Source organism: Aquila chrysaetos, chromosome 18, assembly GCF_900496995.4.
Source record: "Aquila chrysaetos chrysaetos chromosome 18, bAquChr1.4, whole genome shotgun sequence".
Classification (NCBI taxonomy): domain Eukaryota; kingdom Metazoa; phylum Chordata; class Aves; order Accipitriformes; family Accipitridae; genus Aquila; species Aquila chrysaetos.
Window position 1 is genome coordinate 25,958,549 of NC_044021.1, and position 12,540 is coordinate 25,971,088.

The 12,540-nt window shown below is 40.0% G+C and overlaps 1 protein-coding gene across 6 annotated transcripts in view; it reads right to left on the bottom strand.

Moving 5' to 3' along the window:
- LOC115353022 (collagen alpha-1(XV) chain-like) overlaps nucleotides 1-12,540 on the bottom strand; it is a 161,280-nt gene that overhangs the window by 29,418 nt on the left and 119,322 nt on the right. For all 6 annotated transcript variants that reach the window (XM_030041939.1, XM_030041934.1, XM_030041937.1 and 3 more), the window contains 5 exons: nucleotides 10,452-10,517; nucleotides 8,503-8,538; nucleotides 6,855-6,917; nucleotides 4,743-4,820; nucleotides 4,590-4,625 (listed from right to left, as the gene is read on the bottom strand). In XM_030041939.1, coding sequence (XP_029897799.1) covers nucleotides 4,590-4,625; nucleotides 4,743-4,820; nucleotides 6,855-6,917; nucleotides 8,503-8,538; nucleotides 10,452-10,517 — 279 coding nt within the window. The remainder of the gene's footprint in view (nucleotides 1-4,589; nucleotides 4,626-4,742; nucleotides 4,821-6,854; nucleotides 6,918-8,502; nucleotides 8,539-10,451; nucleotides 10,518-12,540) is intronic.

Consider the following 12,540-nt stretch of genomic DNA (forward strand, 5'->3'; position numbering starts at 1 on the left):
AGCAAGTGACCAACAAAAAGCAGTAAACCTGACGATACCACCAACATCTGCTGTCAGCTTCCTGAAACTCAGCAAAACCACAAGGGTCTAGACAATCTCTTTATGTATGTATCAGCCTTTCTGGTTTCAATTCCTTTTTTCAGTCTGGTGAAATGCTAAGAGTTACCCCTTCTTACACTATTGGTGAAATAATCTCTGTCTATAGATCTCATGCAGATACTATTTATAGGTGACAACTGACGTGTTTCATCCTGAGAAATCACAGTACTTTCAGTATGATTATTGTAACAGACTTTCTATTGCTACCTGCAGTATGGTGGTGAACACAGACCTACGCTGATGGAAGAAAGACATTGGCTATTGCACTGCTTACCACAATTTCACCACATCACTTTAACAGTAACAAACATTTGTTGGCATTGTGACTGCTACTTCAAAGGATAACTAGCAAACAATCAAAACCCCAGAGGAAATCCCCATCTTGCCACTCACTTGTTCTTGATTATTAAGGAAAGCGGAGGCTAAGAAGGAAGCAAGTCTGTGGCAGAACTGAGTCTCCTTATTTACAGTCTAGTTCTGTTGCTGTGTTACGTCTCAGTTCAAGGCATAGAAGGAGCACGGGCAAGTGAAGAGCTAGAAAGGTTGCAAGAAATAGCCTGAAATTTATACTTGGATGATTTGCATACTCAGAGTTTTGCATCTCATCTGATCAGCAGAATATTGACACGGGAATACCATCTGGATTCAAATACCAATCTCTTACCAATCCATTTTACGAATTAAACTATTGCCATATTGATAGAATTTTCAGTTAACAAAATCTTTTTTTTTTTTGAAACTGGCAAGTGTTTGCCCTTGCCTTTATGTAATATCATTTCATTGAAAAGTCATGTACATTCATGGAAAATTTATATGATGATGATGATGATGAGATGATTTATCTTAGCATCAAGCTGAAATTCATGGATTAATTGTTGCAATTTTTATCATGCCAAAAATGAAGACTGGATTAAAGATGAAATTCAGAAATGGTTAACATGTGAACATATTGATTCATAACATCATCACTGTAATCAGAATTTAAAGCTCACTAATGGCAGCTGAAGCTGTTCGAAGATGGTAGGACCTTTATTAGACTTCTATTTCATTTCCTGTTTGAAGGTAATTTCTGCCCATATGATCAAAGCTAGTGCCTGTGTCTAAAGCAGGCAATAGATTGCAGGTGACTGGCAGATGTGAACTTCAATATTGTGCCCCCAAGCTTTCAAAATGATTCAACCCACCCTTCTGTGCTACCATATCCAATAATGGGGTTTGAAAAAATCCAACATGTTGTGGGGTATTTTTCTATTTCACTTTCTAGTGTTTGAGCCTTTAAAGAATATGCAAATCTGAGCTTTACTGAGCAATGAAGATGATTGGAAACACACTTTTTTATTAGTTTAAATAAAGAGAAGTGTCTGGATCTCATGCTTTAACTTGGACTTTAAATAAACATCAACAATGTGAGAGTTGACTGTGCCAGAGCCACCTTTACTATTTGTCTATCAAAGTGCCAGCTCACCCCTGACAGATGTCTGACTCCCTGAGACAGAAGCCAGCAGTCACAGCTAGAAGTGAAAGAAGGAAGCGAGGAAGCCACAGGAGACTGCTTACCAGAAAAGGAAATTTCATTTACAACAGCAGAGAGTCAATTTGGGCAGACTTAACACTGTGGTTCTTACTAAGGGCTCCTATTCAGTACGGTCTGCTTCACTGACAGCGAACAGCATAATCGAGCAGGTAAAAGATTCTCATTTCCCTTGTGGCAGGAGGCTGGATTCAGTCTCTCTCTTCTGCTTTTGTATTAACAGTACTAACCTCCTGACTATCCCTAGCTGTCATCTGCCAAACCACCACTTCTCTGTAGCTCCTTCTGCTCCAAGCTGCTGTGATCCTCTCTTCTGTCCAGCTGAAGTCTTGAAAAGGAGCGGAGCAATTATCAGGGAATTTTTTTTAAATTTTGGAAACTCATGTATGAGTTCATTGTGCCCTAACAGCACAGAGGAATGATCAGCATCTCCAGCTACCACAAAGCTGTTCTTGGGCCGAAGCCTTACTTTGTGCAAAGTGGAACAGAATCATCGTAAAGAAAACTTTGATAAGTTATGCCACAGAGGCTCTGGCCCAGCACTCTGAAGTCTGCATGTTTTTGCTGCACAGGACTCCCACTGACTACAAAGGGATTTTTTTCTATGGGACGACACCAAAATGAATCATCCCCATTAGCAGCGATGATCAAACAAGAGTTCTGCACTAAGAGGAACTGGCTGAGCAAAGTCTTGAGACGGGTTCTGTGTGCCAAATTCTCCTGCAACGTAATCATTCGCACCAGTGCTGGCAAGAACTGCCTCTGAATGGCCTTGTCGGCATGCTGAACTGTATGAAGCATCTCGTGGCAGTACAAAAGGAGATGTAAACACAGAGTTTGGGGCTGATAGAAAAAGGACATGTCCTGAAGGGTGCACAGCGATAGGATGACAGGCAACGAACACAAGCTAGAACATGAGAAATTCCAAATAAATACAAGGTTAAACTTTTTTTTACCCGAAGGTTGTCAAATACTGGAATGTGCCGCCCAGAGAGGCTGTGGAATCTCTATCCTAAGAAATGTTGAAGACTTGACTGGGCAAGTCCCTGAGCTAAACAGACTTGCTTTGGGCAGTGGTGTGGACTAGATGATCTCTGAAGTTCACTTCCATTCTAAATTATTCTATGATTCTATGTTGTCCTGGTTTTGGCTGGGATAGAGTTAATTTTCTTCCTAGTAGCTGGTACAGTGCTATGTTTTGGGTTCAGTATGAGAAGAATGTTGATAACACACTGATGTTTTAGTTGTTGCTGCGCAATACTTACACTAAGTTAAGGATTTTTCAGCTTCTCCTGCCCAGCCAGCAAGAAGGCTGGAGGGGCACAAGGAGTTGGGAGGGGACACAGCCAGGACAGCTGACCCAAACTGGCCAAAGGGGTATTCCATACCATGTGATGTCATGCCCAGTATACAAACTGGGGGGAGTTGGCCTGGGGGGGATCGCTGCTTAGGAACTAACTGGGCATCGGTTGGCGAGTGGTGAGCAATTGCATTGTGCATCGCTTGTTTTGTATATTCCAGTCCTTTTAATAGTATTGTCATTTTATTATTGTTATTATTATCATTAGTAGATTCTTCCTTTCTGTTCTGTTAGACCGGTCTTATCTCAACCCACGAGTTTTACCTTTTTCCTTCTGATTCTCTCCCCCATCCACTGGGTGGGGGGGAGGTGAGTGAGTGGCTGCGTGGTGCTTAGTTGCTGGCTGGGATTAAACCACAACATACATTGAGGTGAAAGGATAGACTCATCTTGCAGTCATACAAGGAGGAGAAAAGGAACTCCCTTTCTGGTAAGTGAGGCTATCCCCCTCAAGGTATTCTGGTACACAGTAATTAGGAAAGCAGTTACCCAGCACACACAGTTAGCCCCTTTTAAAGACCACAGAAACTGATGGCAAAATCTCCTACACACCTTGATGCACAGAAACAACACCACCTACTAACATTCAGTTGGGCACAACAGAGACCAGGCTACATCAAAAACAGAAGCAAAGAAACACTCAATATCCTTGATCTTTGGAATACTAGACTAGAAGAAATTAATTCCTGCTCTAACACTACTGAATCTGGGCAATTATTCTTATTTTTTAAGTAATTTCTTGTGCTTTCATACAACATTCTGTGTCCAGTCAAAAATATCAGGCCAAGTACCTGAATGGCCTCTAAATCCTGATTTTGGTAAGTGGTCTGACTCTACTGCCTGATCTGCAGCTTCCTCAGAATTCAAGGCAGTTGCAAATTATTGGCACCGACCGAAATTGAGCCTGATGTAGTCAGTTGTTTTAATGTAAATCATAGAGTTAGAGAATAATTTAGATTGGAAGGGACCTTTAGAAATCATCTAGTCCAACTCTTGCTCAAAGCAAGACAGACTTCCAAGTTAGGTCATGCCGCTCAGCACCTTGTTCCACAATCCACCATCTCTCTGAGCACCTATCTCTGTGATTAACCACTTTTACTGTGAGTTTTTTTCTTTATATCTAATTGGAATTTCCCTTGCTGGAACTTGTGATCATTGTAACTTGCCTTTTTCCTGTGCACCTCTGAGAAGGACCTGATGTTTTCTGTTCTATAATTCCCTTTCAGACAGTGGCAGGGAGCAATCAGAGCGCCTCTCAGCCTTTTATCTTCAGGGCTAAACAAATCCAGTTCACTCAGAGTCATAAGTTATGTAAGTTTCTAGCTCTGGTATTTCACTGTCTGTTTAGATAGTAACGGATACATTTGTGCTACTAGAATTTAAATTCTGAATCAACTCAGTAGTTTACAGCACCAGGCAGGTAACAACCACATCCTTTTCTGAAGGGCATTGATCATCCTGAAGCATGAATACTCCTTATCGTCCCTACTCAGAAGGAATGAAAAGCTAAAAGAAACTACCTTTACATTTACTATTATCTGTAAAACCAAAGCAAAAAAAAAAAAAAAAAGAATCCACTCATCTTTGGAAATCTCTTACCATTGGTCCCATGGGTCCCACCACTCCTGCTTCACCCTGTTGAGGACAGACACATAGAGCAATGACAAGGAGAACTCCTGCAGTATCTAGCAGACGTGGCTGGTAACAAGGCCACCAAACATTCTGGAGGAACACAACACAGTATTAGCTCACCTTCTCCCCTTTTCTTCCTAATAATTCAGTTAAAGATCCATCAGCAGCAATGATAGCTCCTGGTTCTCCCTTTTCACCCTGCAATTATCAAAGTTATTTTACAGTGTTTACAAAGGAATTCTCAATGAATCAGAAGAAGTCAAAGCAGCATTACTGCAGTTTGAAGCATGACAGATTAGTCATTCTGTGATATCAAACATAAAGTGATATCAATGTGAGTAGGGTGAAGCTTGGTTCTGGAGGAGAAAAGGGCTGATCTTTCTTAAAACATAATAAAGTACACTAAAAATATCTTGCTCCTGTAAATCTCCCTAGGATGAACAAGTACTTATTCTTTTAAAAAGACTTTCAATTGCTCTCAATAGAGTAACTATGTGAAATGTGCTGTGTTCACAAGAGATCTCTGCCAAAGGCAGACAGGCGATTGGTGTCTTCTTGTGCACCATCAGCTTAGATAGTGGTCAGGAGATCCTGCTGGAAATGTAAAACCTTGATAGAACACTAAATGTCTTGATTTTACTATCAGGAAAGCATGAATCGTTCTATGTGGCTGGCATGATGCAGCCTTTAATGAAAGCCAATTCCCAGCATTCAAATTATGACCCTCTGCATTCCACTTCTTCAAGGGGTAATTTCCATTGAATAATGGCACCAGAACCATGAATTACCATTCCTCAGTGCCAGCGCATGGTTCCCGCTCTGGATCTTTCAGCTGTAACTCTCCTTCTCCTAGCTCAGGCAGCTTGGTACAAAAGCCTTCCCAAGATCTCTCATGGAAGAAATCTGGCTTGAAACTAACAATTGCATTGCTGATTAAAACTCATTTGCATTGCTGATTCCACTGAGCAGGAAACGCTATAACTCAGTTCCTCTTGTAGGTTCTTAAATCTTTGGAGTCTCCCTGAAGATACTTCAGATACTTGGGAGTCTCTCTAAGGCTTGGCTTCACTGACTTTATCTTCCGTGATTTTATAGGCCTGAGGCTGTGACAGAAGCATCTCTTGATCCTTAAAGCAAAAAGCTTCTAGGTCTCTGTGCGGCTTTGTTGTGGTTCCCAACTTCATCACTCTTGAGCACAACCTGGTGTTCACACCTCAGTAACATCACTATGTCATTGGTGGGTACAAAATATAATTGCTTCAAAGTTTTGACTTCCTTCCAGTGTGGACAGCAGAAGCAAAAAAAAAAAAAAAAAAAAAACCCAAACAAAAAAACCCACAACCCAAACTAAAAAACACCCAACTGATTTTAAGGCTGAGCTTGATCATTTTATGCACTCCATAAAAGAACAGGAATCCTTGTGACAAAAGGGGACTGGTATTTATGGCCTGAGATGTTTCCTTCTGAGCCATGAAGATGCTGTTCTTCTACAATCCCACTTCAAACCATAATCAACCATTTCCAAGCCTTCCTATTACTTGTAAGAAAGTGAGGTCAGCTACTTACAAAGAATAAGCAGAAAGTGTTTTTGTTTTTTTTTTTGTTATCCCCAAGATTGTAATAACTTAGATGTTCCTCTCCCCTGCTTCCTGCATGTGGATGAGAAGGGGAAGAAAAACGGAACAGCTGCAATATTTACAAAACAGCAGAGTCAGTCCTCAGTCACCTCTCAGCAGTGCTACCAAATAAACACTGTTGTGCAGAAATAAGAGAAAGGACCCTAAGGAGAGAGCTCGCCAAGTCTTATTCTTCCAATGGGAATGGAAAACTGCAGTCTTCATTCTGCAGGCAAAGCCATCTGTGCCAAAGGAGGAGGAAAAGATTAATCTTTTTTTGTTTGGCCTTTCGGTTAGGATCCCAGGGTGTCAGCACAGACAACCAACTTGCAAGAAGAGGTTACCTCATGTTTCATGTTTATGCAAACTTATTCTGATAAGTGCATACTGCACGACAGAATTTCAACACTGGGGCAGGAACATTAGCTCTCAGGAGTATTATATCAAAGTATTTTGTTTAGCACTCTTTCAATTTCCACTTAGTAAATTTTTCACATAAACTTATTAACAAACCAATCCCTAGTAAAATCAGAATCATTAAACTTTTAACGTCACTAAGTAGTTGTCATCTAACACATTTTGCATCATGTACTTTTCCCTATGCATTTTCTGTTACCTGTTGTCCTTTGGGTCCTTGTGACCCAGGCAAACCAGTATCACCTTTCGGTCCCCGAGGGCCCTAAGCAAAAACAAGTACATAAATCCATGGTGAGATCTGCTAAGAATATGGAGCTAGGCCATTTTACTAGATCTAATTTTAAATAACTGGAAAACTTGAACTTGAATCACTCTGGTTGCAATCTAAGAACTCTTACAAGACTAAATTGCTGTCTGAATCAAAGTATCCCCCCAAACAAATATCATATAGGGAGAATCTGTTAAAAAGAACAAACCAAAAGCTCCCTGATGTTTATCACAGTGTAGATGATACACATTCACAGAGAAACACGCAAACATTAGTAAGAGTGGCAATTCAGCCTAAAATTCTCTATTTCCTCCCTACTCTATTCTCTCTCCCTCCATGATCATTCAGCCAGGCTGACTGTCAACAGAATTTCTGAAGCTATATTTTTAACAGTACTTTAAAATTTTTTAATCTGAAATAGAGATTACATATTTGAAAATGAGATGATTTCTCTTTCTGTTCTGTGGTGACAACATTCTGCTCAGATAACATTATGTTTTACAATCTTCCATTATAAGTGCATTCAGAAGCATTTTTTTTACCCACCAAGAACTAAATTCAAGTCTACATGATTTCTGCATTAGTGAAGAGATCAAGAAAAGACCTGAGGTAAGAACAAGAATGGCATTTTCATGTCTGTAGAAATTCTGTAAATGACAGAGAGACTAAGAATTCATTATATCACTTTCTAAATGTTATCAGCTCTTTTTCAAATGAAAAGTATTTTTAAGGAGTTTTTTCCCCCTTTCTTTGGCTTCCTATGCAGTCCACAATACCCAGGACTTAGTAAACAACCTTCTGTAGAATTTGGGGCAATTTGCCAGCATTTTGTCAACATCATTTGTCAGCTTTCCCAGTTTTCTCCTTAGTTATTCTCAGGCAATAGACAAAGGATCCTGAGACCATATGCACGCGTCTGAACTGTAAAACAATCATAACAAGGGAAAATAATTCTATCACATTATACAGAATATAAATATAATAGTATAAACAATACTATATGAAGTCACAAGCCAGATAATGTTTCTATGGTGTGGCAGCCTGAGCACAATAGGTAAGTAACATAGTATAAGGTATCTTTGATACTATGGCTGTGCAATACTTCCATGGTGGCACTGGTATGTTATTATAAAAAATCATAAATGGTTCCTAAAGGATAAAATAAAAAGGGTACACCTCATAGGGCTTTACTGTACTCTGTAGTGGTGATAAAAAAAGCCTAAAGAATAATACAATGACACATACATATGAAGATAACTTTTAGAAGTCCATTTGTTCCATTCGTTTCTCCTGGCATAGGTCTTTTCCTTAGGTAGTAATTTTTCATCAGAGTCAATTACATTTAGATTTAAACTACAGGACTGATTCTGAGATAAGCAGAAATACAAGATGTGCATATCACAGTATGCTTCATTTCCGGCAGAGTTAATTTCTACCATAGCTGTTGATTCCATAAAAACCTACAGTCTCCCATATGAAAATTTATTAGACTTTGTGTAAATTCTGTACAACATAAATTTTTTAAATATTAAACTATATTGAAAAATACTTACTTAAATCCAAGGAACATAATACTTACAGGAAATCCTGGTAGACCTGGCTTGCCATCTGGCCCCTGCAAAATGCAAAAAACTCACCCCCTTACAAACACATAGTACAGACTTGCAAAACAGAGTATGCATTTTCCATGTATTGCATAATTTGTGAATATTAACTGATCTGAAACTGGATTAAGAACTTCATTCAGCCAGTGGTAAAGTTGTGAACACTCCATAACGCCCTACGTGTCTAAGTTTTTCTGGGACATTAGCATTTACTTTCCAAAACTGGAGGGACACAGACCAGGAAACGCTGAAGAAAGGTGACATTTTCCACATATGAAAGGCATGCAACCATAATTCAGCCTCCTTTGAATCTTTTCCAGATTCCAGCACAGAGATCACAGTAGCCCTCCCACCTTTGCCATTTTGCTCCTGGTTGTCTGTGGATAGAAAATAGAGTGTGCAATAGGCTGTGAATAGAAACATGGATTTGGATTTCTACTGGGCATATTTAAGATTGCCCCACTGTGATATCTGCAGCGAGACACTTCAGTTCTTGTTCAGATCCCCTGGCTGTGTATTGCCCGAGGCACTATGAGCCTCCCTGTCTTTCCTGACTAGGGTGAGCTTACAGACTGAGGTTCAAAGACCTTCCCAATTGCAGCCGCGCTTCGACCTGCAGGACCTACTTCTTTCTGTTGGGACCGTAACTCTAACAGCTATTACAAACCAATGCATTGCTGCTGGGCTCATGAGCCCACTCATCTATATTGTTTTGAGAACCTGTCATCTAAGGCTTGAATGGCGACTATCTGCAGCAACAGAGCTTCACACAAGAGGACCCATCCTATCCTGGCATCCTATTATGTCCAGGGATTAGGAGAATCAGGTTTTTAGGAAACACACCAAAATGCTCTTCCATGAAAGCTGTTTTACCATAAGCACAGCTGGATGCAGCCACAATAATGTGATGTCATCCTACCATGGGACAAGTGGAAAAGAGGCATGCTAGGCTAACAGATAAAGGTTAAATGTGTTATTGGAGCTAATGCCCTTCTTACCAGTTCACTGACAGATTTAGTAAATATTTGTTTTGGGACAGTTGTATTAACAAGATAAAAGTTTTTTCAAACTATGGCTATGTAGAGTGAAATTCTGCTATCATCAGGTACACATGTTCTCATCTTCCTTGTTTCATCAGGGATTGAATGTGAGGGAGAGAACTGGGCTCACAAACAAGAAGACAGATAAAATAAAATACACAAACAACAGTCCACAAATGAAACTAGCTGTGAAGTAAGATGCTTCCTTTGGGGGGGTTAAAATTTTGCAAGGTGCAATATATTGTAGACTTTCGAGCAAGTTTGAATAGACTCCACAGCCTGGAAAAGGTAGCTTTCTCTTTGGATCCAGTCCTAGGAATTTGAAATCATTACCAAGAAGCATTCAGAATTTCAGATGTTTGACTGAACTATTTTGCAGCTATACTCCTATCTGTGAAACAGAATCTGAAATTTCACATCTGTTGTTCTCTCATGAAATTTTCAGCCTTTCCTCCACAGTTGTAATTGCTGCGAGACTAAACTCATACACAGGAGCCTAGCACTCCTAGTTGCAGTCTCAAGCAGAACTGAGCAAAATACTTTATCCCAACATTTTATGGCTTGAAAAACAAGCATAGAAAAAATATGGAAGAAATGCTATGTAAACCTTGGTCCCCATTATTTCATCAGTTCCCCATGTCTGTCATCCTGAGCATATAGTTCAGATTCAGAGCTAAGCCAACTCTTTTCTTTCATACTAATGTGTAAAAGCAATTCATTCACACAGAATTCAGTTTTTCCCTGAAGTACTTCCACAGAGTTTAGTGCTGAAGTTAGCAGGAACACAATTCTAAAGCATAGGGAACTCAGCTCTAGCTGATACTTAAAAGGAGACACTGAAGACAGAGCAAATCTGAAGATTTAATAAAGCAGCATATACTCACTGGAGGCCCAAGCAGTCCTTTAATTCCAGTAAAGTTAAAAATTCCATCTGTATCATTGAGTAGTAGCTAAAAAAGTGGTTAAGGAACAGGTTATTTCAAATACCAAATTGATTATCTAGGGCACACATATTTTTAGAGATGTATAGACAGTTAAAGCATCCCTTTGTAACCATGGGGAGAAAAACACAAATTAGGCCACAGAAAAGGCTCTCTACTTCTAATTTTTGTTATACATCTGGAATAACAAAACCTAGCATTTGTTTTACACTTCATATGTAAGGATCTCAGAATGCTTTCAAAACTTCAATTAACTGACTTTCATTTTTAACTTGAAAACTATGACACCAAATGTTGCAGCCTGAAGTAATTTCTCCTCAGTAAGATAAAGATCAAAATGAAAGTTTTACACTCCAATATGTCACTGCCATTCTAAGATGGTGAATCTGTCTGACCACACTCATCCTGTTGTAGAGTTGAAGTTATAATTCTATTCTGGACATATCTGCATCACACCATGCAGTGCCATGCAGCAATTCCTAAGTCAGCTCCGATCATACTGCTGGGTCTGCAATCAATGAAATGAGCTTGGATCCCCAAAACAGTGTAGTCACTTGGATGTGGAGCAGCACCTAAGCTAATAGCTCCGAGTCTCCAGAAGCCTGAACAGAGCAGTATAATAGCTATGCTGTTATACTGCTTCCTATCCTGGAATTAGTGAGCTCAGCATTAGCTCAGACATTTCTGCATAATTTAATCACAGAATCAGGATAATGGAGGTGGACAGGGACCTTTGGACATAATCTGGTCCAACCCCCTCCTCAATGCAGGTCTAATTGGATAAGGTCGCTCGCGGACTTGTCCAGTTAAGTCTTCAACACCTCTAAGGATGGAAATGCCACAATTCCTCTGGGCGACCAGTTCCAGTATTTGAGCATCGTCAGGGTAAAAAGTTTTTGCTTTATCTAATTGGAATTTCCCATGTCCCAACTTGTGTCTGTTACATCTTATAGTATTGCCGTATACCTCCAAGAAGAGGGTGCCTCCATCTTCTCTGTATCCTCTGATTAGGTAATTGTAGACAGCAATAAAGTCTCTCCTTAGCCTTCTTTCCTCCAGGCTGAGTAGACCCAGTTGTCTCAGTGCTCCGGTCCCCTGACCATCTGGGCAGCCCTGCACAGGGCTTGCTCCATTATGTCAATATCTTTCTTGTACCAAGGATCTCACAGCTGGACACGGTACTCCAGAAGCAGTCTCACGAATGCCAATCGTGACTCTCTGAGTGCATCAGTTAAGCCATTTTTCCACCTATTTCATCATCTGCTTATCCACTTCATAGGTCATCAGTTTGGTGATAGCAAGACCATGGGAGACTGCATCAGAAGCCTTGCTAAAGTCAGGGTTTACAACATCCAGTGTCCATTGCTTGTCCACGGGCAAGCAATCATTTTGGTCAGGAATGAATTGCCGTTAGTAAATCCATGTTGGCTGCTCCCAGTCAGATTCTTGTCCAGATGTTATGATTAGACCTTCATTTTGGTTTCAGATAGCTACCTTTCTGGTTTAAATAGGTGTTCCCAATACTATATCATATGGTCATACATTAAATTCAGGACAGACAATGTGTAAGTGCTTGTTCCACATAAATGTTGTAGGTGAAAAAAAGATCCTTACTCTGTTTTTGTCATTTGTTTCATTTCTTTCAGTCCAACAGTCCCATTTATTGCGTGACAGTTTAGTCTTGTTTTGGATTCAGAAATATGTACTGAATCTCCTTAGAGGCTTGAACTAGTCCACTTGTTTAGCAGGCAAGCCATGTCATCCATTTCAATATAAGGCTCTGTGTGCAGCAGTATATTCCCATTCAATGTAATGAAAATCTTCTGAATTTTGCAAGGCCAGGGCAGGGCATGCCTTTAGGCGCCAGGGATTCAATTAGCACATGAATAAGCATGTTGTCACTGAGGTATTGTGAAATCTGAATGCCTCTTTTGCTTGTAACCATGTGCAGATCAGTGCTATCAGATCACAATCTTTTGCAACATTTGTTATGAATACAGTATACAGGAACTAAGTTTGAAGCTACCCCTGC